The following is a 25,637-nucleotide window of genomic DNA, read 5'->3' on the forward strand; positions in this document are numbered from 1 at the left end:
TTTGTTTTTTTAGAGGCAGGGCCTCGCTCTGTCACCCAGGCTGGAGTACAGTGATGCCATCACAACTCACGGCAGCCTCGACCTCCCAGGCTTAGGTGATCCTCCCACCTCAGCCTCTTGAGTAGCTGGGATCACAGGTGTATGCCACCACACCTGGCTAATTTTCAAATTTTTTTGTGGAGATAGGATCTCACTATGTTGCCTAGGCTGGTCTGGAACTCCTGGGCTCAAGTGATCCACCTGCCTTGGCCTCCCAAAGTGCTGAGATTACAGGTGTGAGCCCCTGAGCCTGGCCTATTGCTCTGTTTTTGAGATTTTTGTGAATGTTTATTGCACAGCAAAAGCTGAGTGATACAAATCCAGAACTTAGACCTTCAGCCCTCACCCCTGAACTTCAGGCCTACATGTCAAACTGACTGCCGAACACCTTCGTGTGGATGTTAATATGGTTTGGCTGTGTCCCCACCCAAATCTCATTTGAATTGTAGCTCCCATAATTCCCACATGTTGTGAGAGGGACCCAGTGGAAGGTGATTGAATCATGGGGGCGGGTCTTTGCTGTTCTCGTGGTGGTGAGTAAGTCTCACGAGATCTGATGGTTTTATAAATGGTAGTTCTCCATCATAAGTTCTGTTTGCCTGCTGCCATGTAAGACGCCCCTTTGGTCGTCCCTCCGCCATGACTGTGAGGCCTCCCCAGCCATGTGGAGCTGTGAGTCCATTAAACTTCTTTTCTTTATAAATGACCCAGTCTCAGGTATGTCTTGATTAGCACTGTGAGAACAGACAAATGCAGATGTCTAATGAGCTTCTCAAACTTACCATGTCCAACAAGTAACTCCTCTTACCTGCCTGAACCTGCTCCTTCTGTGACCTTTCTCGTCCCATAAAGGGCAGCTCCAGCTTTTAGACCCCCAAGCCAAACACCCTGGCATCATCCTTGACTCCTCCCTTTTCTGTCACCTCCCACATCCAGTTAGTAAGCCCAGTGGATGCTGCTTTTAAGTATCACTGAGTCTGACCACGTGTCAGAAATTCTTCCGCTGCCCCCATCCTGGTCCTGCCCACCCACTCCCTCCGGGTCATCACAGCAGCCTCCTCAGCGGGGGCCCTGCTACTGCCTGACTACCACAGTCTGTTCCCCACACGCAGCCAGAGGGACCCGGTGAACACCTGAGGCAGGTCATGTCCCTCCCCTGCTCAGAATCTGCCCATGGCTCCATGTCACTCAGGGTAAAGGGAGTTAGTTACCTGAATCATTCACTTTATATATTTAGTGACAAAGACCTTACGTGAGGCCCCATGACCTGCCCCCATGACCACTCTGACCTCATCTCCTCCCTTTTTCTGCCTACCTCTTTCCACTCCGGCCACCCAAACTCCTTGCTATTCCTCAAATATTCCTTTGCACTGGCTGTTCCCTCTACCTCGAATGCTCTTCCCCCAGTATCACCATGGCTCCCTCCTTCCCCTCCTCAAGTCTTCGACCAAATGCTTCTGCATGAGGGTCCCCTGATCACGCTATTCAAAAGGGCACTCGCCTCACTCCATCCTCCCTCCCAGCTGTACTTGTCTGCATAGCACCTACTGGGCACGGCATTCAATCACTGCAATGATTATTATTATTATTAATTATTATGAGACAGGGTCTTACTTGTTGCAGAGGCTACAGTGCAGTGGCACATTCTCGGCTCACTGCAGCCTCCGCCTCCTGGGTTCAAGCAATTCTCATGCCTCAGTGTCCTGCGTAGCTGGGGCTACAGGCACACACCACCACGCCCAGCTAATATTTTTGGTACTTTTAGTAGAGATGAGGTTTCACCATGTTGACCAGGCTGGTCTTAAACTCCTGGCCTCATGCAATCTGCCTGCCTCAGCCTCCCAAGTTTCTAGGATTACAGGTGTGAGCCACTGTGCCTGGCAACTGCATTTATCTTACATTGTTTATTGCCTGTCTCCCTCTACTGGAGTGTAATCTCCACAAGGGCAACGTTTTTGTCTACTTTGTGAAGTCACTTGTAAAATTTTAAAATGTGGCCAGGAGCAGTGGCTCACGCCTGTAATCCCAGCACTTTGGGAGGCTGAGGCAGGCGGATCACAAGGTCAGGAGTTTGAGACCAGCCTTGCCAACACAGTGAAACTCCGTCTCTACTAAAAAATACAAAAATAAGCAGGGCATGGTGGCGTGTGCCTGTGATCCCAGCAACTTGGGAGGCTGAGGCAGGAGAATCGGTTGGACCCAGGAGGCGGAGGTTGCAGTGAGCCGAGATCGCACCACTGCACTCCAGCCTGGGTAAAAGAGCGAGACTCTGTCTCAGAAAGAAAAAAAATAAAATAAAAAGAATGGTGTGACCTGTGTCATCTGAGAATGAAGCTTTAAGTACTAAATGCCAGTGCCTATCCCACCTGCTTTTCCCTGGGATCAGAGACTGGCAATGAGCCAGGGATTAGCTGCTCTCTCAGCCTGGGTGAGGACAATGACAGGCACAGCCCCAAACTGGCCTAGGATGAGCACATGGTGTGAGCAGGAAGTCAGCCTTCACAGGCGTAAGCCACTGAGACTTGAGGTCATTTGTTACTGCAGGAAAATGCAGCCCATTTTGATGGACTCATTGTCCCGCTGGGTAGCTAGGAAGATAAAAGAACGTGTGTAAGGCTATTAGCGGAGAGTCCGGCACGCAATAAAGACGCACAAGCCGGTAGCTGTTATTGGTATTCTTTTTATTACTGCTATTTTATCATTCTTTTTATTACTACTACTACTTTTTTCTTTTTTTTTTGAGACAGGGTCTTGCTCTGTTGCCCAGGCTGGAATGCAATGGTGCAATTATAGCTCACTGCAGCCTGGATTGCCTGGGCTCAAGTGACGCTCCCACCTCAGTCTCCCCATTAGCAGGGGCTGTTCCCTTTCTACAGCAACCATGCCCGACTACTTTTTAAATTTTTAGTAGAGATGGGGTCTCACTATGTTGCCCAGGCTGGTTTCAAATTCCTGGGCTCAAGCAATCCTCCTGGCTGGAATTATATGTGTGAACCACCACTCCCAGCCTACTACTACTTTTGAACAAAGTGATACCAGTCACTCAAATCTGCCCCTTGCCTACTGGAAGTCCCCTCTCCCAGCCCCCCAGAATCATTTTGATTCCCTGGAGGACTTCAGTCAACACCCATCTTCCCAGGGGGTCTCCTCCCCCAGTTATATCTGTTAGGGAATAAGGGAGATTTTAGGGCAGAATCACTGTTTTCATTTCCTATGCCTGCGGTAACCAATGGCTGTGCACTTAGTGACTTACAACACCACAAATGTGTTCTTTCAGTTGTGGAGGTCAGATGTCTGACTCGGGTCTTACAAGACTAAAATTAAGATGTCAGCAGGATTGGTTCCTTATGGAGGCCCCAGGGGAGAATCCATGCTCTTGACCTTTTCAGTTTCTTTTTTTTTTTTTCTTTCTTTCTTTTTGAGATGGAGTCTTGTTCTGTTGCCCAGGCTGGAGAGCAGTGGTATGATCTCAGCTCACTGAAACCTCTACCTCCTGGGTTCAAGCAATTCTCCTGCCTCAGCCTCCAGAGCAGAGGGGATTACAGGCATGCGCCACCATGCCTGGCTAATTTTTGTATTTTTTAATAGAGATGGGGTTTCGCCATGTTGGACAGGCTGGTCTTGAACTCCTGGCCTCAAGTGATCTGCCTGCCTTGGTTTCCGAAAGTGCTGGGATTACAGGTGTGAACCACCCTGCTCAGCCAACCTTTTCAGCTTCCAGTGTTGGCCTGCATTCCTTGGCTTGTGGCCTCCTCCTCCATCTTCAAATAACATCTCTCCAACCTCTGCTTCCATCCTCACCTTGCCTCCTCCTCTGTAGCTAAATCTTCCTCTGCCTCCCTCTTCTAGGGAGCCTAGTGATTCCATTTAGGGTCCACCCAGATATTCCAGGACAACCTCTCAATGAACGATCCTGAGCTCAACCACATCTGGGAAGTTTCTTTTGCCAAATAAGGTCACCCACAGATTCTGGGATATCTTGAAAGCCATTATCAGTGACCACATCCCCCTTCTTTCTACTGTACCCAGACTGTAGAAAGGCTGGATTCCACTTTTTCCTGGACATCTATGTCCTGACTGACTCTGTCATCTGTCATCCATTCAATGTGCCTCTTATTCCTTCAGTCTGTGACATGGCCTCAATATCTGTTTTTACTTCAGTAACAGGAAATTTGTTTTGTGACCAGGCATACAGTTAACCCAAGACCAGATAAATCTTTTTTTTTTTTTTTGAGATGGAGTCTCGCCCTGTCACCCGGGCTGGAGTACAGTGGCGTGATCTCAGCTCACTGCAACTTCTGCCTCCCGGGTTCAAGCAATTCTCTTGCCTCAGCCACCTGAGTAGCTGGGATTACAGGCACCTGCCACCACGCCCCGCTAATTTTTTGTATTTTTAGTAGAGACGGGGTTTCACCATGTTGGCCAGGATGGTCTCGATCTCCTGACCTCGTGATCCGCCTGTCTCGGCCTCCCAAAGTGCTGGGATTACAGGCGTGAGCCACTGTGCCCGGCCCAGATTCATCTTTTTGAGGCATTGAGTGCCCATCTCTAGCTAAGTTCTGGCAGCAAAATGTAGACAGGAGTGTCATGTACCATGCTCCTGGGAAGAGCATTCCCTTCTTCTTCCCTCCCTCCCTTCCTCCACATGTTGACTGGGATGCAGATGGGAAGGATGGAGCTCAAGCAGCCATATTGGGCCACAAGAAAAACCCACATTTGATGCTGGAGCAACAAGAGAGAAGGAGCCTGGGCCCCGACACTGGAGCCCCAGACAGCCTCGGTAGCTGTCTCCCTTCATATGAAAGGCAAGAATACTCCTCATTAGTAAAACAAAATACTAGTTTTGGGGCAGAATAACAGCCCCCAGAGGTGTCCTCAGAACCAGTGAATATATTATGTTACACAGCAAGGAACAGTTAAGGTTGCAGATGGAATTAAAGCTGCTAATCATTATTTTATTTTATTTTTTCGAGAGTCTCACTCTGTCACCCAGGTTGGAGTGCAGCAGCATGGCCATGGCTCACTACAGCCTCTGTCTCCTGGGCTCAAGCAATTCTCTTGCCTCAGCCTCCTGAGTAGCTGGGACTACAGGTGCGTGCCACCATGTCCAGCTAATATTTTGTATTCTTAGTAGAGATGGGGTTTCACTATATTGGCCAGGCTGGTCTCAAACTCCTAACCTCAAGTGATCTGCCCACCTCAGCCTCCCGAAGTGCTGGAATTACAGGCATAAGCCACCACGCATGTCCCATTGATTTTAAAATAAAGAAATTGGGAATGGTGGCATGTGCCTATAATCCCAGCCACTTGGGAGGCTGGTTGAGGCAGGAGAATCTCTTGAACCTGGAAGGCTGAGGTTGCAGTAAGCTGAGATCATGCCACTGCACTCCAGCCTGGGCGACAGAGCATGACTCCATCTCAAAAAAAAAAAAAAAAGGGAAATTGACTGTGCAACCAGGCTCAGTATATCCTGGAGCTGAGTGGCTAAAAACATGGACTCTAGGATGGGTGCAGTGGCTCACGTCTGTAATCCCAGCATTTTGGGAGGCTGAGGCTGGAGGATCACTTGAACCCAGGAGTTTGAGACCAGCCGGGGCAACATAGCGAGACTCTGTTTCTACAAAAAAAAATGCAAAAATTAGCCAGGTGTGGTGGTGCATACCTGTAGTCCCAGCTACTCAGGCAGCTGAGGCAGGAGGATTGCTTGAGCCTGGGTAATCAAGACTCCAGTGAGCCGTGATCATACCACTGCCCTCCAGCCTGGGCAAGAGTAAGACTCCGTGTCTTTAAAACAAAAAATGAAAAACAACAACAACAACAACGGAAATTATCCTGGATTATCTGGGTAGGCCCAGAGTAATTGTAAGGATCCCTTAAAGTGAAAGAGGAGGCAGCAGAAAAGGACAGAGTCATAGAGGGATTTAAAGATGCTCCGTTGCTGGCTTCAACAAGGAAGGGGTCACAAGCTACGGAATGCAAGTGGCCTCTAGAATCTGGAAAATGCAAGAAACTGGATTCTCCCCCAGAGCCTCCAGAAGGAAGGCAGCCCTGATGACACCTTGATTTTAGCCAAAGGAGGCTCATTTTGGACTTCCAACCTCCAGGACTGTGAGATAATGAATCCGTGTTGTTGTAAAGCACTAAGTTTGCAATCCTTTGTTACGGCAGCAATAGGAAACTGATTCATAATTAATCCAAACTTCTTGCTTAAATCTTTCTGTGTCTGTAAAGCTCCTGATTAATAATAATAATAATCACACTTTGGGAGGTTGAGGCAGGTGGATCACCTGACATCAGGAGTTCGGGACCAGCTTGGCCAACATAGGGAAACCCCATCTCTATTTTAAAAAAATACAAAAATCAGCTGGGTGTGGTAGTGCCCACCTGTAATTTCAGCTACTCAGGAGGCTGAGGCAGAAGAATCTCTTGAACCCGGGAGGTGGAGGTTGCAGTGAGGTGAGATCGCGCCACTGCACTCCAACCTGGGCAACAGAATGTGACTCTGTCTCAAAAAAAAAAAAAAAAAAAATTAATAACCAAAACCATCATCCATGTCAGTAAACACACTGAGCACTTTCCATGTGCCTGAAATAACCTCAGCCCACTACACTTTGTGCTTATGTAAGACACACAACAATCCCACAAAAAAAGTGTAAAGCCTTAAATACAAATGTGGGAAAAGGAACAAGGCTGAAAATAAGCCAGCTAACCATCTATCTTAAATGTGAGGAAAAGAACAGCACGCAAAATTCAAAGAAAAGGGCCGGGTGAGATGGCTCACGCCTGTAATCCTGGCACTCTGGGAGGCTGAGGTGGGCGGATCACTTGAGGTCAGGAGTTCGAGACCAACCTGGGCAATATGGTGAAATCCCATCTCTACTAAGACTACAAAAAATTAGCTGGGTGTGGTGGCACACGCCTGTAGTCCCAGCTACTTGGGAGGCTGAGGCAGGAGAATCCCTTGAACTTGGGAGGTGGAGGTTGCAGTGAGCTGAGATTGCACCACTGCACTCCAGCCTGGGTGAGAGAGCGAGATCCCGTTTCAAAAACAAACAAACAAAAAACTCAAAGAAAAAAAGAATAAAGAAAACAAGCATGAAAGATATAATAGGCTGGGAGCAGCGTTTCACCCCTGAAATCCCAGTGCTTTGGCAGGCCGAGGCAGGAGGATCACTTGAGCCCAGGAGTTTGAAAGCAGCTTGCCAACACAGTGAGTGATCCCATCTCTACAAAAAGAAAGAAAATTAGCTGGGCATGGTGGCATGCGCCTGTAGTCCCAGCTACTGGGACGGCTGAGACGGGAGGATTGCTTGGGCCCAAGAGTTCAAGAACAGCCTGGGCAGCAGAGTAAGACCCAATTGTACAAAAAAAAAAAAAAATTAGCTGGGTGTGGTGGCACATTCCCAGATACTCTGGAGGCTGAAGCAGGAGGATTGCTTGAACCCAGGAGGTTGAGGCTGCAATTAGCTGTGATCACACCACTGCACTCCAGCCTGGGTGACACAGCAACACCTTATCTCAAAAAAAAAAAAGGTATAATAATAACCAAATCCACAATGGTAACTAATGCTATTTATCATTAATGAAATAAGATCAAATTAAAGAAAAAAATGTACAATAGTGAGAACCCATAAAGCCAACTGTTAGTTATCATTAGTGAAGAGTCTAATAGAGATGTTGCAATTATAAGGCCGGGCGTGGTGGCTCCTGTCTGTAATCCCAGCACTTTGGGAGGCCTAGGAGGGTGGATCACTTGAGGTCAGGAGTTTGAGACCAGCCTGGCCAAAATGGTGAAACCCTGTCTCTACTAAAAATACAAAAATTAGCCAGGTGTGGTGGTGGGTGCCTGTAATTCCAGCTATTCGGGGGGCTGAGGCACGAGAATCGCTTAAACCCAGGAGGCAGAGGTTGCAGTGAGCCGAGATCGCACCACTGCACTCCAGCCTGAGCGACAAGAGCAAAACTCCATCTAAAAAAAAAAAAAGTGTTGCAATTGTAAATTAAAACTGATAAAGAAAAAATGAGGCTGGGCGAGGTGGCTCACGCCTGTAATCCCAGCACTTTGGGAGGCTGAGGTGGATGGATCACCTGAGGTCAGGAGTTTTAGACCAGCCTGGCCAACATGGCGAAACCTCGTCTCTACTAAAAATACAAAAAATTAGCCGGGCATCATGGAGTGCACTTATTGTCCCAGCTACTCAGTAGGCTGAGACAGGAGAATTGCTTGAACCTGGGAGGTGGAGATCACAGTGAGCCGAGATTGCGCCATTGCACTCTGACCTGGGTAACAGAGCGAGACTCTATCTCAAAAAAGAAAAGATAAGAAAAGAAAATTTAAAAATGAGGGAGTCTCTGAGATTACTCTGGCTTGGAGAGTGCCTGATAAAAAATAACAACATTTTTAAAAAGAAGAGAGAGAGAGAACGTATCAATGACCAATATTAAGCAATAATAGGAAACCTCCCTACAAATCTCAAAACTCCAAGAACATGTAAGCAGTTTTTGTGTGTGTATTGTGTCCACTTCACACATGAGGGAAACTGAAGCTTAGAGAGGCTGAGTAACTTGCTCAAACTCACACAGCCCATAAAAGGCAGAGGCAGGATTTGAACCCACGGTCGTGGACCCGCTCAATCTCTGTGCTATGCCGCCACCTCCCGAGCGCTTCTGGGCTCCTCCTTCCCGGGCCCTGCTACCAGGGAAACCCCGTCCCCTCTCCGGGCTTGGCTTAGGGTTTTCACTGCCCACCCGCAGGGGCTCCTGGACCAATGCTATTGCAGCCCTGAAGGGTTTCAGATCCAGCTTCCGTCACCGGCTTCCTTCAGGATTTAATCTGAGTTTCCATCTCCATCGCTTCCCTGAGTTCTCCTGGCCTGGCTTCCCTCTGTATTCCTGCCCCCTCCTGCTGGTGGCAGCTTCCAAATTTGGGCTGTATTCTTGTATTATCTGTCTCAGCTTAGACTGTCAGTTTGCAGAGAGCCTCTCCACTCAAACAGCGGCCCTCAGCAGCCTGGCATCCTCTGGGAACTTGTAGGAAATTCAGACCTAAACCCAGCGGGCAGTGGCTCACGCCTGTAATCCCAACACTTTGGGAGGCTGAGGCGGGTGGATCTCTTGAGGTCAAAAGTTTGAGACCAGCCTGGCCAACATGGTGAAACCCCATCTACAGTGCACACCCCAGCCTGGGCGACAGAGCAAGACTCTGTCTCAAAAAAAAAAAAAAAAAAGGAAATTCAAGCCCAAACCTGTTGAAGCAGGATCTGTAGCTTAAGACCTTTCCCGTCTCCGTCTCCCTCTTCCTCTAAGAGATTGGCAGCACCTTGAGTAGCTCTGGCCTAGAGCAGAAAGGGACTATGGGACCCCGGGAAACTTTAAGACAAGGCACTTCACCTGCCACAGGTGTATCTGAGAACATGAAGGTCAGCTGTGTCCTGAGGTTAGATGCCGACCAATCTTTTGTCTGCATTGCAGGAGATTCAAGTTCAATCTGGGCATTTGGAGCTCCAGGCACTGGAGATGTTCCCTTTTCTAATTGCTAAAGACATTTTTTTTTCTGTAGTCAGGAAAATTACATGAAATATACTGTTAAAGGATCTGAACAAGTTGAAGTATCAATACAGAAAATTCTAGACGTAGGCTGGACGCGGTGGCTCACGCCTGTAATCCCAGGACTTTGGGAGGCTGAGGCAGGCAGATCGCTTGAGGTCAGGAGTTCGAGACCAGCCTGGCCACATGGTGAAACCCCGTCTCTACTAACAATGCAAAAATTACCCAGGCATGGTGGCTGTGTCTGTAATCCCAGCTATTTGGGAGGCTGAGGCAGGAGAATCGCTTAAACCTAGGAGGCAGAGGTTGTCGTGAGCCAACATCATGCCACTGCACTCCAGCGTGGGCAACAGAGCAAGACTCTGTCTCAAAAAGAAAGAAAGAAGGAAGGAAGGAAGGAAGGAAGGAAAGAAAGAGAGAAAGAGAGGAAAGAAAATTCTAGATGTAATAAACCATTCATGACATAGGACATAGGAAGCTTCAGACTGAAGCCCTAGCCGTCAGTTCTCAAACTTGCGTGTGCACCAGAGTCACCAGGAGGGCTTGTGAAAACCCAGATTGCAAGGACCCATCCCAGAGTAGGGCTGGGGTGAGAGTGAGAATTTGAAATTCTAGCAAGTTCTGACAGAATGCTGATGCTGTTGGTCCAGGGAGTACCCTTTGAGAACCACTGTTTCCAAACCACACAGTTATGGCTGCTTTGGGATTATACTATCCCTTAAGAATTATATGGAAATAATCTGGCTGGGTGTGGTGGCTCATGCCTGTAACCCCAACACATTGGGAGGCCAAAGCAGGAGGATTGCTTGTGCCCAGGAGTTGGAGACCAGCCTGGGCAACATAGCAAGACCCCAACTCTAAAAAAAAAAAATTTTTTTTTTAAATTAGCTGGGCCAGCCAGGTGCACTGGCTCACGTCTGTAATCCCAGCACTTTGCGAGGCTGAGACAGACGGATCACGAGGTCAGGAGATCGAGATCATCCTTGCTAACATGGTGAAACCCCATCTCTACTAAAAATACAAAAAATTAGCCAGGCATGGTGGCAGGCGCCTGTAGTCCCAGCTACTTGGGAGGCTGAGGCAGGAGAATGGCGTGAACCCGTGAGGCGGAACTTGCAGTGAGCTGAGATCGTGCCAATGCACTCCAGCCTGGGCAACAGAGTGAGATTCCGCCTCAAAAAAATATATATATATATTAGCTGGGCGTGGTGGTGTGTACCTGTGGTCCCAGCTACTCAGGAGGCTGAGGCAGGAAGATTGCTTGAGGCTGGGAGTTTGAGGCTGCAGTGAGCTATGATCACACTACTGTACTCCAGCCTGGACAACAGAGCAAGACCCTGTCTCAAAAAAAGAAAATGATATTCAGTGTCGTATCCTTACAAAATTGTAATGCATTCTGATAACCCACTATGAACTTAAGTACTGATCTGAATATTTTCCTGTATTTATGCAACACACATTATTTTCATTTAAATTATGTACAACCTATAATGTTGTTTATGTTCAAGTACCACCCTGATGGGGACAAATACTTTCCTTTTTCTTCTAGTGGCAATTTCACATGTATAAGCAATCTCCCTTTTTATGCTCTGCTGAAAAATGTCAAATCAAGGTTGTAAAACCTGAAAAGAGGATTCCTTATTATACAAATCAAAATCTATCAGTGGATATGAAACAAACAAACCAATGTGTCATTCTTGCCACTGCATTCCTTTGTATGCCCCTGTTCTAGCTCTTTTCACATTGTATTCGAATTATTGATTTATTTACCATTTGACATTCTCAAGGGCTCATGGTTCCTCAAGGGCAGGACATTCTCCTATTAGAAAAAATTGTGTAATAAGATGTTTTTCTACTGTTTGTCTAGTTTGTGTTAATAAATACTGAGGAAATTGTTTCTGGGTGAGGATGCTGTGCACGTGTGGGCATGTGTATGTGTGTGTATGCGTTTGTGTGTGTGACATGTGTGCTTATGTGAACATGTCAGATTTGTGCGTGTGAGATTTCACATGATATGTGGTGGCTCATGCCTGTAATCCCAGCACTTTGCGAGGCTCGGGTGGGAGGATTGCTTGAGGCCAGGATTTTGAGGCCAGTCTGGTCAACATATCGAGACCCTGACACTGTAAAAAAAAAAAAAAAAAAGGCCAGGTGCGGTGGCTCATTCCTGTAATCCCAGCACCTTGGGAGGCCGAGGTGGGTGGATCACCTGAGGTCAGGATTTCGAGACCAGACTGGCCAACATGGCAAAACCCTGTCTCTATTAAAAAATACAAAAAATTAGCTGGGCATGGTGGCGAGCACCTGTAATCCCAGCTACTTGGAAGGCTGAGGCAGGCAAATCGCTAGAACCCAAGAGGCAGAGGTTGCAGTGAGCCGAGATCGCACCATTGCACTGCAGCAACCTGGGCAACAACAGTGAAACTCTGTCTCAAAAAGAAAAAAAAAAAAAGATATCACAGGTGTGAGATTTGTAGCGTGTAGGGCAGGAGTGGAGGAAGACTGGAGGCTTGTTCATGACAATGGCTGTGTGTGGTTCCGTTGGGGGACAGGGGTGCGTGTTGCCCCAGAGCTAGGCATGTGTCCACCCTAGGATTCACCATGAGAATCCAGGACCATCAGTGGCTGGCTGTGTGATGCGTGTCCCTACGCCCTGCCCATGTGTGTGTGGCGCGGTTGAACATGCTGTGCCCAGGCCCTGGGTCTCTGTGGGCTCTGTCGGATGCGGGCTGTGTACTATGCCTCAGTAGGTTCCGTGTTCCTTCCTGTGCCTGTGTCTGTCTCCCTGTTCGTGTCTCCCTGGCCATGTCGCTCTCTGTGTCTGAAGTTCACGGCCCTCCGGGGTGGGTGGGACTCTGAGTGACTCTGCTGCCCTGCACCCCTGTGTCTGGGGCGGTACAGAGCCAGAGGGTGACTGTTCTGTGTTCCTGGGACCAAGGAGGCTCTCTGGGAAGTTAGCAGCTGGAGATTAGATTTCAAGGGATCACAAAAGGAACTGAGAAAGAAGGATCCCCGGGCAGGGCCAGGCCAATGGCCAGGGTCTCAGAGCTGTCAGGAGAACAGTCATAATAGCTTCCATGTATTGAGTACCTATCATGTGCTGGGCACAGTACTTCATGCTTTATGTATTTCATTTATACTATTGTGTTAATACAATATTGTATATTAAGTATTCATATTACATACATCATATACATATATATATCTTTCTTTCTTTCTTTTCTTTTTTTCTTTTTTTTTTTTCTTTTTTTTGGAGACAGAGTCTTACTCTGTCACCCAGGCTGGAGTGCAGTGGCACGATCTTGGCTCACTACAACCTCCGCCTCCCAGGATCAAGTGATTCTCCTGCCTCAGCCTCCTGAGTAGCTGGGATTACAGGCATGTGCCACCACACCTAGCTACTTTTTGTATTTTTTTAGTAGAGACAGGGTTTCACCGTGTTGGCCAGGCTGGTCTCGAACTCCTGACCTCAAGTGATCCTCCCGCCTCGGCCTCCCAGAGTGCCAGGATTACAGGCATGAACCACAGTGCCTGGCCTATATTATATTTATAAATAACAATTATATGGATTGTTCATAATGTAAATTACTTTATAGAGACCTTTTTTTTAAATTTTTTAATTTTTTTAGAGACAGAGTTTCCCTCTGTTGCCTAGGCTGGAGCACAGTGGTGCAATCACAGCTCAATGCAGCCTCGACCTCCTGGACTCAAGTGATCCTCCTGCCTGGGCCTCCTAAATAAGTGGGATTACTGGCATGTGCCATCGTGCCTGGCTTGTGAGACCTCATTTTCTATTATCCCATTGAAGGTAGGAGGGAACTGAAGCTCAGAGAGGTAAGTTCATTTTCCCAAGGTTGCTCAGCAAGCAGGTGGCAGAGTCAACATCTGAACCCACTTCCAAGTGTTTCCAGTCTTTGGCTCTTAATAACAGCCCTACCCCGCCCGAGGTGGATGCCACAGCGTCTGCGGAGGACCAGCAGGGTGTAGGTTTGGCTGAGCGACCATGGATAACAGCAAATTGTTGGTGTTATGTTGTTGTGATGGTTTATGTTTATTGAGTCCTTACTATGTGCCAGGCACCATGCTAAAGGTTTTAATAATAATAATGATGTACTGGGTGCAGTGGCTCATACCTGTAATCCCAGCACTATGGGAGGCAGGAGGATTGGGTGAGCCCAAGAGTTCGAGACCAGCCTGCGCAACATGGTGAAACCCCATCTCTACAAAACAATCAAAAAATTAGCAGGGTGTGGTGGCACGTGCCTATGGTGGCATGTTCCCTACTCAGGAAGCTGAGGTGGGAAGATTGCTTAAGCCGGGGAGGTCGAGGCTGCAGACCTAGGAGACAGAGTGAGACTCTCTAAAAAAAAAAAAAAAAAAAAGATGGTAGTGATGATGACAGATGCTCATATGGCACTTAGCGAAGGCTGATCCCTTCTCTAAGTGTTGTTACATGGATTAATTCATTTATTCCTTTCTTTTCTTTTAGCAAGGTCTCACTCTGTCACCCAGGCTGGAGTGCAGTGGCACGATCTCGGCTCACTGCAGCCTGGGCCTCCCAGGTTTAAGCAATTCTTCTGCTTCAGCCTCCCGAGTAGCTGGGACTACAGACACCTGCCACCATGCCCGGATAAATTTTGTATTTTTAGTAGAGATGGGATTTTGCCATGTTGGCCAGGCTGATCTCAAACTCCTGACCTCAAGTGATCCTCCCGCCTTGGCCTCCCAAAGTGCTGGGATTACAGGCGTGAGCCTCTGCACCCAGCCCAATTAATTTATTCCTTATACCACCACTCTGAAGTAAGTACCATCAGCGTGTCCCTGAGGCCTTTGTGTGCACAGCTCGTAGAGGAGCTGGGATTTGGACCCAGACAGTTTAACTCCATGGACTGTCCTCCTAAACCACATCCCTTCTACCATCCCCTGCAACCTTTTCAACATTCCTATGATGCAGGAGGAAACATTACCCATTTCACAGATGAGGAAACCAAGGCCCAGACCTGTACTGACAGAGCCAGTGGACCCGTGTCTGTCTAGTCAGTGCATCCACACTCTTTTTTTTTTTTTTTTTTTTTTTTGAGACAGAGTCTCGCTTAGTCGCCCAGGCTGGAGTGCAGTGGCGCGATCTCGGCTCACTGCAAGCTCCGCCTCCCGGGTTCACGCCATTCTCCTGCCTCAGCCTCCCGAGTAGCTGGGACTACAGGCGCCCGCCGCTTCGCCCGGCTAATTTTTTGCATTTTCAGTAGAGACGGGGTTTCACCATGTTAGCCAGGATGGTCTCGATCTTCTGACCTCGTGATCCGCCCGCCTCGGCCTCCCAAAGTGCTGGGATTACAGGCGTGAGCCACCGTGCCCGGCCCACACTCTTGACCCTGTTTTGGGAAGAGGCTGGGAACTCCAAAAAACCTTGGAAGGGCCCTGGCCAGGCTCCCAGAGGTCTGGGTCCTTGTCCAGCCCTAGGGTTCCAATCTCCCTCTCCTTCCTATGCTGCTCTAATTTTTCCTTTGCCTTGTTTCTTTTTCTTCTTTTTTGTTTTCTTTTCTTTTCTTTGTTCCCTCCTTCCTTTTTTTTTTTTTTTTTTTTTTTTTTTGAGACAGAGTCACTTTGCCACCCAGACTGGAGTGCAGTGGTGCGATCTCGGCTCACTGCAACCTCTACTTCCTCGGTTCAAGCAATTCTCCTGCCTCAGCTTCCCGAGGCTCTGTGCGCCACCACGCCCAGCTAATTTTTGTATTTTTAGTAGAGACGGGGTTTCACTATGTTGGCCAGGCGGGTCTCGAACTCCTGACCTCAGGTAATCCACCCACCTGGGCCTCCCAAAGTGCTGGGATTACAGGTGTGAGCCACTGCGCCCGGCCCTTGTTTCATTTCTACTGGCTGATCGGTAACAGCTCATTTTATATGATAGGAATTGAGTTTATTTTTCCCTGGCTTTGTTTGTGGGTTTTGTTTTGTTTTGTTTTGTTTTTGCTATACAACAGTTTTACAGTTTTATACAGCGCAAAAGGTTCACCATTTGTTTTATAGATTGAAGATTTCCAACCTTAGTTAAGAAAGTCTCCTGGCTCCTGAGGTGGGAGTGGCAGGCTCTGCCCCCCCCATCCCTCTCCTAGGCCTGTCCTTAGCGTGTGGGAGGGAGGGGTGCAGTTCTTGTCAATTTGTAGGCATTCTTTTTTTTTTATGCGATCTTGGCTCACTGCAACCTCCACCTCCCGGGTTCAAGTGATTCTCATCCCTCAGCCTCCCGAGTAGCTGAGACTACAGGCGTGTGCCCTAATTTTTGTACTTTAAGTACAGACGGGGTTTCACCATGTTGGCCAGGCTGGTCTTGAACTCCTGGCCTCAAATGATCTGCCTGCCTCGGTCTCCCAAAGTATTGTGATTACAGGCATGAGCCACCGCGCCCAACCTGTGTGCACTCTATATTATAACTTGTAATGCTATGCTTTTGAAATGTCGCAAATATCTCCTCAAGCCTTTGTACGCTGTCTTGCAAAAGGTTTTTAACGTGTTATGCAAATACTGCTATCTTGTACTTCACAGATTCTGGATTGCCAGCCTTGGTTGGGAAGATTGCCCGGTCTGAGCCTGGTGGGGGTGGGGTGTGGGGCTCCTCATCTCCTTCTCTACCTGCCCGCACCCCACAAGGGCCTCTATCCTTATCTCCAGCTTCTCCTTTCCCAAGGTCCTGCCTCCCAGGGAGGGAGCCTGCCCAGCCAGGAGGCCCCAGCCTCCCACTCCCGCCTCCCCCAACCCAGTCTTTCCTTATCTAGAATAAGGGTTGTTCCATTCCTTATTTATTTATTTATTTTTCCTGGCTTTGTTGCCCAGGCTGGAGTACAGTGAAACGATCTCAGCTCACCACAGCCTCGAACTCCTGGGCTCAAGCGATCCTCCCGACTAGGCTTTGTGAGTAGCTGGGACTACAGGCCAGGCCACCACGCTGGGCTAACTTTATTTTTAGTAGGGACGGGATCTTGCTATGTTGCCCAGACTGGTCTCAAACTCCTGGGCTCAGGCGATCCACCCGTCTAGGCCTCCCAAAGTGCTGGGATTACAGGCGTGAGTCACCAGCAAGCCTCTTGTCAATTTTTAAAAGTTCTTCCCATTTCTGTCTATTAACCTATGCCACCCTCTGTGTTGCAAATGACTCCTCCTCAAGTCCTGTCTCTTGTCTCTATAATGTTGTTGGTCACCTAACATCTTAAGGTGCTAAGTTGTATACACAGCGTCCACCTTGTACCCAGGGTTGTGGGTTTCCGACCTAGGTTAGGCAGGTCTCCCGGCTCCTGGGGGAGGGGCGCCCCCCCTTCCCTCCATGAGTCCTTATCTGGCAGCTTGTCCCTTCCCACGGGTCGGGCGCATAAAAGCGCGCTGGGCCGCGGCGGGGCACTGCCACCATGTCCTCACTGCGCCCGCTGCTGCTGGCCCTGGCCCTGGCCCTGGCCTCCGTGCCGTGCGCCCAGGGCGCCTGCCCCGCGTCCGCCGACCTCAAGCACTTGGACGGGACGCGCACTTGCGCCAAGCTCTACGACAAGAGCGACCTCTACTATGAGAACTGCTGCAGGGGCGCCGAGCTGTCGCTGGAGCCGGGCGCAGACCTGCCCTACTTGCCCTCCAACTGGGCCAACACCGCCTCCTCGCTTGTGGTGGCCCCGCGCTGCGAGCTCGTCGTGTGGTCCCGGCAAGGCAAGGCGGGCAAGACGCACAAATTCTCTGCCCGCACCTACCCGCGCCTGGAAGAGTACCGCCGGGGCATCTTGGGAAACTGGTCCAACGCTATCTCCGCGCTCTACTGCAGGTGCCCAGCTGCCCAAAGCTCCGAGCCCACCCCAGGCCCCGGCCCCAGCTCCGCACAAGCCCCCACACCCATCATCCAAGCCCCGAGGCTGCTCCACACCCCTGAGCTCCCGACTGGAACTGGGAGCACCAGGCCTCCCTAAAACCAGTCGTGGAGGCCCCATCTCAGAGTCCTTACCCAGACCAGGTCCTCCTTCTCTTCACCCCCAGCACCCGGTCCCCACTCCACCTGCAGCCCAGGACCCTGGGACGGAGATCTCGCCCCAGCTCTGGGATTCAGAGCCAACCCTCCATCTTCTGGAATCCTCCACCTACCCACCCGCCCACAGTTGTTCTTCCCAGGGAGGGCTGGCTAATTCTGGGGACTGAGAACTCCTAGACCCCCTCACCTTGGTCCCCAGAACCAAAGCCAGCCCCCATGCCTCAGATAATCACATCTCAAAATTCCCAAACTCCAAAACTAACCCAGACCTCAAGACCTCAGACTCAATTATAGGAACCCCCAGTGTGTAGCCTTCCTGCTCTCCACTCCCCTAGACCCTCTAGACCAGCCTCAGCCCTAAAACCAGTCCCACAGCCCACCCCTAAGACCCATCCCTGGAGGTCCCTGAGGCCACCTTGCACTCACAGACCTGGGACCTAGATCCAGCGGTGACACCCTCCCAACCTCCCAAGCCCTCCCAAGTCACTCCCGTCCCCCAAGGGCTCCAAGGAGCCCCAACTCCAAACTCGCAAGCTAGGATCCCTGGTTCCTGAACTTGGAGCCTCAGACCCAGACTCCCCAGTCCCCACCCAACCTCAGGCTTCTAGAACTCACAGACCCTTGGTCTCTGAGAGCCCCTGGAAGCAATTCTTGATTACATTTCAGGTGCAGCTGATGCTTTGCTGGTCTCTCATCTGCAGCTTCCACAGAGTGCCAGACCCCTCACTCAGCCCATTCCTGGGCTCTGCTGCGGGGCCCCAAGACCCAGGAGAAGGAGCGTTCTGCCTGCCCCTCCCACCTCCCCTGCAATACAGCCTTTGTGCACTGGTCCCCGTCTGTCATCTGCTTGTCCCTGGGATGCAAATCCTCACTGGACCGGGTGGGATGGAGGAGAGAGCAGGGTGGTTGGGCCTGGATCAGCCCATACACAGGACAATGCCATGGATGAGGACACGCCATCGACTTGGACATGGTTTTACGTGTGCACAAAGACACGCACCACAGAAGGACATGTGAGTGAACTACAGGGGAACCTTGGGCTGACTGTTAAATATGAAATATGCCCCAGCCTTTTCAGTAAATAACCCTTCTTTAGCCTGGTGTGGTGGCTCAGGCCTGTAATCCTAGCACTTTGGGAGGCGGAGGTGGGCGGATCACCTGAGCTCAAGAGTTGGAGGCCAGCCTGGCAAACATGGTGAAACCCCATCTCTACTGAAAATACAAACATTAGCCGGAAATCACTTGAACCTGGGAGGTAGAGGTTGCAGTGAGCCGAGATTGTGCCACTGTGCTCCAGCCTGGGCAACAGAGCGAGACTCTGTCTCAAAGCAAACACACAAGCAAAAAACTCCTCCTTGAGCCACTTCTGGCCTCCCAGGGGCCTCCGGACTCCCTCCATGGTTCCTGCAGGGGACAGCAGGGTGCGGGCCTTCTAGGACCCAGCCCTGGGCTAGGGCTGGGATCTGCAAGTGATCAGATCAGGACTTAGTGGTTGGTAAATGCTTTTAATCCCCACATTCCACACACGGGGGACACTGTCATTCACATTTTCATATTTCTGTTCTGGTCACAGTCTGTGTCCCCACACCCTCATGAATGAGGGACTTTGATGGATGCCTGGGTTTGGGGGGTCTGCGGTAGCTGGAGAAGATACACAAAGGGTCTTCGGAGGAGAGTGTGGGACAGCTTTGAGGGGACGACAAGTGCAGACACCTGGAGGGAGCTAGAGGAAATTCTGAGACTTAAGAGATATGGAATGGCCAGGCACAGTGACTCACGTCTGCAATCGCAGCACTTTGGAAGGCCAAGGTGGGTGGATCACTTGAGGTCAGGAGTTTGAGACCAGCCTAGCCAACATGGTGAAACCCCGTCTCTACTAAAAATACAAAAATTAGTGGGCGTGGTGGTGGGCACCTGTAATCCCTACTTGAGAGGCTGAGGCAGGAGAATCACTTGAACCCGGGAGGTGGAAATTGCAGTGAGCCAAGATTGTGTCACTGCACTTCAGCCTGGGCGACAGAGTGAGACTCCATCTCAAAAAAAAGAGAGAGTAGGTAAGTAGAGATGCTAAGGGGAGATATGTGAAGAGATCAGAGGTCAAGGTCAGTTTAGAAGGACCCCGGGGTGTGAAGGTAATGGAAGATCAAGGATCAGGGGCGGTTAAATGGGAGAGGAACTGAGTGAAATGAATGGCTCCATTCCCCCTTCAACAGACATTCACTGCCACTCTGCTCACAGCCCTGGGCTGGGTGGTGCTGGCAACACAGCAGTGAGCATTCAGTTTCAGTGAAGTTCAAAGAAGCAGAGACCAGCCCTCAGCATCCTTGAGCACAGGTATCTATGCATTCACTCAACAGAGATTTACGGAGCATCTGTGCCAGAGCATCTGTCAGGCACTGAATTTACAAGGAGTGGCTCCGCCCTCACGGGGCTCAGAGAGTGCCGGGAAAATGCTGGAGTCCACCGCTTAAGGGTGTGTGAAGCTGTCCATCAAGAGAGAAGCCAAGGGCCGGGGAGGAATAAGGGGCCTAAGAGGTGGCTAAGAGTTAGGGGCTTCTAAAGCTCAGGGAGGTGCTGTGGGGTCAGGACAGAGGAGCCAGCCAGTCACTCCCGGAGCTGCACAGACACGGAGGAGTCAGTCACCCGTGTCCGCCGCAGCCCACCAGGCTCCATGCGGTTCTTGGCCTTGTGCAGGAAGTGGATGAAGCGCACACCAGGACCATAATGGCGGAATACGTGGGACACCTGTGGTGACAGCACCTGGGGTTAGGGAGGAGCCCTTTTCAAGGACCCGTGGACCTGCTCTCCTCCCTCTGTGAGGTCTTGGGATAAGAACACGTCTGGGGTTTAGGGCCCCAGGGCTGAGAGTCTCACCTGGACCCAGCGGCCAGGGGGTCCTCTCCCAGAAGTTCGGGGGGCCACGTGGTGCTGAGCGATGACGGAGCGGCGGTCGGCTGCCAGGAGCCAGACGTGCAGTTCGTAGACGCACGCATCCAGCCGGCTGTCCTCAAACCTGCAGGCGGGGTCAAGGCCTTCAGCTGCCACTGCAGTCTCAGCTACCCAGCCCCAGCCCCTGGACCCACTCCCCGTTCCCTGTTCCACACACATGCTGCTACCCACGCTGTGCACAGCCCTGAGCTGGGTGGTGCTGGCAGCATAGCAGTGACCAAGACAGCCCCATGCCCCGTCCACACGGGATTCACAGTCCAGTGAGGGAGGCTGGCATGCCACCAAACATGACAGCCAGGAACGGCCAGGGTTGGGATGGGGAGCACGGGCAGAGGGGTCAGGGCCAGGATGGGGGGACCCAGGCAGAGGGGTTGGGGCCAGAATTGGGGACCCAGGCAGAGGGGTTGGGGCCGGAATTGGGGGCACAGAGAGGTTGGGACCGGGATGGGGGGGCACAGGGCACTGGAGCAAATGCACCTGACCCAGCTGAGGGGTGATCAGGGAAGGCTTCCTGGTGGAGCCATGTGTAAGTGACTCCTAAGGAATGAGACGGAATTTGTCTTGAGAATAGAGGGTGACAGGCTTTTAAGAAATAAAGAATAGGCTGGGCATGGTGGCTCATGCCTATAATCCCAGCACTTTGGGAGGCTGAGGCGGGCAGATCACTTGAGGTCAGGAGTTCGAGACCAGCCTGGGCAACATGGTGAAACCATGTCTCCACTAAAAATACAGAAATTAGCCGGGTGTGGTGGCACGTGCCTGTGGTCCCAGTTACTTGGGAAGCTGAGGCAGGAGAATCACTTAAACCTGAGAGGCAGAGGTAGCAGTCAGCCGAGATGGCACCACTGCAGTTCAGCATGGGCGACAGAGTGAGACTCTGTCTCAAAAAAAAAAAAAAAAAAGAAAAGAAAAGAAATAAGGGTCAGCCTCAGTAACCCCCTGGCACATTTCAAAATCAGAAAGACTCAAACAGAAGGGGCCAGGGAGGTGGGCAGGGCAGAACCCTGCAGCACCAGGAGGGTCTTGGTGAGGGGCTGAGAGCAAGGGGAGCTCAGCGTAAGGCTCGTGCTCTGGGCAGCCCTGTGTGATCACGGGGTCAGGCTGGCAGGGCAGGGGCACGCACCAGTCCATGACCGTAATGTCTGGTTGTTCGTCATCCAGCAGCTCCTCCCACAGGCCCTCGGCCAGAAGGTCCACACACTGCTGCTTCACTGTCCAGCTGTGAAACAAGGGCCGGGAGAGGTGGGGTCTGCGATCTGCCAGGATCCTCGGGGATCTCCCCGGTCGGCCTGGCTCCAGGGAGCAGGAAGCCGTGTCTTAGCGCTTTCTTAGGGATAGCTTGGGTCCCCACATTTGGGGTGCTCCCTCAGCACCTTCCAGTCTCAGTCCCCATGGGCCCCTCTGAGGGCAATGCATCCTGAACCCCATGCTACAGACGAGGAACCCGAGGCTGAGGATGGAGACGTGTCCGAGGTCAAGCAGCAAACATGTGGCAAAGCCAGGATCCCAACCCTGGCCTGTGTGACCCTGAGCCTCCGAGTCACACCAGCTCATCTACTGCGCAGGAGCAAGGCTCTGTTTCATGGAGGACAGGGGGTGGCCTGGGGTGACTCTTCCCCTCCCAGGGAAAGAGCCTTATAATAATTACAACAACAACAAGAATAGCCAGGCGCGGTGGCTCACGCCTGTAATCCGAGCACTTTGGGACGCTGAGGCAGGCAGATCACTTGAGGTCAGGAGTTCGAGACCAACCTGGCCAACATGGTGAAACGCCGTCTCTACTAAAAATACAAAATGAGCCGGGCATGGTGGCGCACACCTGTAATCCTAGCTACTCAGGAGGCTGAGGCAGAAGAATTGCTTGAACCTGGGAGGCAGAGGTTGCAGTGAGCTGAGATTGCGCCACTGAACTCCAGTCTGGGCAACAGAGTGAGACTTCGTCTTAAAACCAAAAACCAAAAACCAATAATAACTGCTATTGACTGGTGCTAGCCAGACCTGGCCGGGCCCTAGGCTGTGTGTTTTACAGGCATTCTCTCTTATGCTAACCCTGTTTACAGAGTGGGAAATGGAGGTCTAGAGAGGCTAAGTCAGTTTCTCCAGTTCTTACAGCCAGGAAGGGTGGAGCAGGGAATGGAGTGTAGGCCACACCAGCCCCGGCGACTCACCTTTGGTTCTGCTGAAGCTTTTCGGTTCTAATGTACCAACCACGGAAATTGCCTGCAGGTTGGGGAGCAAAGGGTTAGAACACCCCAACACTGGAGGACCCTCCCCACCTTCAGCAACCCAGCCCTCCAAGCACTTACCCAGAGTCTCCAGGGGTCGCTGGGTGGGACCAGTAGGGGGTGCTGGCTCATAAATGTTGATGCCTGAAATGGACAGGTGAGTGGAGCCTCTGGGCAGCCCCTCCACCTTCCGCTGCCTCATCCCTCCCTACCCGCAAGGCTACACACTGGAAGGGCAGGAATCTGTGCCAGGTCAGGGAAGCCCGGTAGGGATGAGTGAGTCAGGGCTCCGGGGAGAGGGCGATGCTGGGGGGTAAGCGGGGTGTGGTGAGACAGAGACAGAGGGACAGAGAAAAGAACCCAGAGAAACAGACAGGCCAAGAGTTTGAAACCAGCCCAGCCTGGCCAACATGGCGAAACCCTGACTCTACTGAAAATACAAAAATTAGCCAGGCATGGTGGTGCATGCCTGTAATCCCAGCTACTCGGGAGACTGAGGCAGGAGAATTGCTTGAGCCTGGGAGGCAGAGGTTGCAGTGAGCCGAGATTGCACCACTGCACTCCAGCCTGGGCGACAGCAAGACTCCGTCTCAAGAGACAGAAACATAGGCAGAGGGGGAGAGAGAGAGGAAGAGAGAAAGAGAGAGGGAGAGGTGTGAGGGAGAGGTGTGAGAGAGGTAGGTGAGAGACATGACAGAGAGACAGGGGCAAAATGGAGAGGCACAATGACAGAAAAGGAGACAGAGGGATGCAGAGAAATGCAGAGACAGTGAGAGACAAAGAGCCAGAGAGATAAGGAAACAGAGAGGAAAAGAGGAAGGGACAAACGGTCAGGGTGGTGCCTCCCGGCTGCTCGGGGCCCTGCGCACCTTCGGGATTGGGCGAGCGCAGCAGGTTGCGGTAGAGCGGCCGCCGTAGCAGGAGCAGCTTCCAGGTGAGGCGAGGGGGCAGCTCCAGGCCCCCGCTCAGCGGCCCCCACTCCTCCAGCAGCAGCTGCCGGGCGTGAACCTCGGACGGCTGCTCCGGCTCGGGGAGCTCGGGGGCCTCCGGGGCCGCGGGCGATGGCAGCGACGGCGGCGAGGGCAGTGGTGGGGGCGACGGCGGCGGTGACGGCGACCGTGGCGAGGGAGGCAGCTCCTGGGGGCTCGCGGGCCCATCGGCTTCCATCCCGCCACCGAGAGCGTGTCCCTCACGCACCTCCTCCATCCCTCCAGGCTGCACGACTGTCCCGGTTTCGCAGGGCTGGGGTTAACTGGGAGCGGGAAGGGGCAGGGCACCCCGGCTGGCATTTAAGAGAGGGGCGTGTCGGGGGAGGATCTTGTCCCTCTGACCCTCCTCCCTCAGACCCAGGAGTCCAGGTCTCCAGCCCCTCCTCCCTCAGACCCAGGAATTCAAGACCCCAGCCCCTCCTCCCTCAGACCCAGGAGTCCAGGCTCCCAGCCCCTCCTCCCTCAGACCCAGGAATTCAAGACCCCAGGCCCTCCTCCCTCAGACCCAGGAGTCTAGGTCTCCAGCCCCTCCTCCCTCAGACCCAGGAGTCCAGGTCTCCAGCCCCACCTCCCTCAGACCCAGGGGTCGGGTTCCCCAGTCCCTCCCCCTTCAGACCCAGGAGTCCAGGCACCAGCCCCTCTTCCCTCAGACCCAGGGGTCCAGTTCCTCAGCCCCTCCTCCTTCAGACCCAGGGGTCCAGGTCTCCAACTCCTCTTCCCTCAGACCCTGGAGTCCAGGCACCAGACCCTCCTCCCTCAGACCCAGGAGTCCAGGCACCAGACCCTCCTCCCTCAGACCCAGGAGTCCAGGCACCAGACCCTCCTCCCTCAGTCCCAGGAGTCCAGGCACCAGCCCCCTTCTTAGGTCCCCAGACTTCCTGCCCCAATTTTCCCAGGGCCAGCTGAGGACCCAGCGTGGGCCTGACAGAGCATGTGACAAATGCGCTAATGCCAGGGCTCCGGACTGTCTAATGGGGCCCGTGCACCTCATTAAGATCTAGCATGGCAGGATTAAGAGGCTAATTAACGAAGACGCCCCCTCCTCCCCCTTCCCACTCTGCAGAGGGGGAGTGGGTGGATGAGCTGGGGTGCAAAGGGGAGGTCCTGCCTCTGCCACTTCCTTCTCTGTCCTTACCTGGGACACCCCCTTGGGGCCCTGACACGTTCTGTCCAGAAAACCAAGGTGGGGAGAGCAGAGAGACACCCAAAACCAGAGATGAGGAGCCTCAGAGATGGGGGACCCCAGGGAGGAACAAAGATGGCAGCAAGAGGGAAGCAGTGATCCCAACTGGGGGTTCTGGGGGCCTGCACCCCTGCTTGGGACTGGGGTGGGTGGCTGCAGAAGCCTCCTCCATCAGAGGTCACGAGGAGGTGGGAGCAAGGGATGGGGCTCAGGTGGGGACAGGAGGTCAGGTGTGGAGGAAGTGGGGTGGCAGAGGAACCTGTAGAGCCAGATGCCCACAGGCATTTCCTGCCCATGGCCACATCCCTCTACCTGGCCCAGGTAAGCTCAGCACTGAGCTGATGATCAGTATCATTCACCAGTGAGCGCTTTCTTTCTCTTTCTTTCTCTTTTTCTTTCTTTCTTTTTCTTTCTCTCTCTCTTCTTTCTTTCTCTTTCTTTTTCTTTCTTTCTTTCCTTCTTTCCTTCCTTCCTTCCTGTCTTTCTTTCTTTTTCTTTCTTTCTTTTTTTTTTTTTTTTTGAGACGGAGTCTCGCTCTGCCGCCCAGGCTGGAGTGCAGTGGCCGGATCTCAGCTCACTGCAAGCTCCGCCTCCCGGGTTCACGCCATTCTCCTGCCTCAGCCTCCCGAGTAGTTGGGACTACAGGCGCCCGCCACCGCGCCCGGCTAGTTTTTTGTATTTTTTAGTAGAGACGGGGTTTCACC

General features: G+C 51.8%; 2 protein-coding genes and 1 pseudogene across 2 annotated transcripts; 2 read left to right on the plus strand and 1 right to left on the minus strand.

Moving 5' to 3' along the window:
- The window catches only part of LOC112611979, a 32,459-nt pseudogene extending 20,237 nt beyond the window's left edge, over positions 1-12,222 (plus strand).
- A 4,260-nt stretch (positions 12,223-16,482) lies between these two features.
- Positions 16,483-18,418, plus strand: SYCN (syncollin). The gene is made up of 2 exons (XM_025368218.1): positions 16,483-17,386; positions 18,254-18,418. Exons 1-2 carry the CDS (start codon positions 16,986-16,988, stop codon positions 18,261-18,263), a joined length of 411 nt encoding a protein of 136 aa, XP_025224003.1. The 5' UTR covers positions 16,483-16,985; the 3' UTR covers positions 18,264-18,418.
- Positions 18,419-19,072: 654 nt separating this feature from the next.
- NCCRP1 (non-specific cytotoxic cell receptor protein 1 homolog (zebrafish)) lies at positions 19,073-23,983 on the minus strand. The gene is made up of 6 exons (XM_025368414.1): positions 23,631-23,983; positions 22,843-22,905; positions 22,705-22,756; positions 21,660-21,755; positions 20,462-20,600; positions 19,073-20,332 (listed from the first exon to the last, which is right to left on the minus strand). Exons 1-6 carry the CDS (start codon positions 23,965-23,967, stop codon positions 20,192-20,194), a joined length of 828 nt encoding a protein of 275 aa, XP_025224199.1. The 5' UTR covers positions 23,968-23,983; the 3' UTR covers positions 19,073-20,191.
- Positions 23,984-25,637: the final 1,654 nt, after the last annotated feature.

Source organism: Theropithecus gelada, chromosome 19, assembly GCF_003255815.1.
Source record: "Theropithecus gelada isolate Dixy chromosome 19, Tgel_1.0, whole genome shotgun sequence".
Lineage (NCBI taxonomy): Eukaryota > Metazoa > Chordata > Mammalia > Primates > Cercopithecidae > Theropithecus > Theropithecus gelada.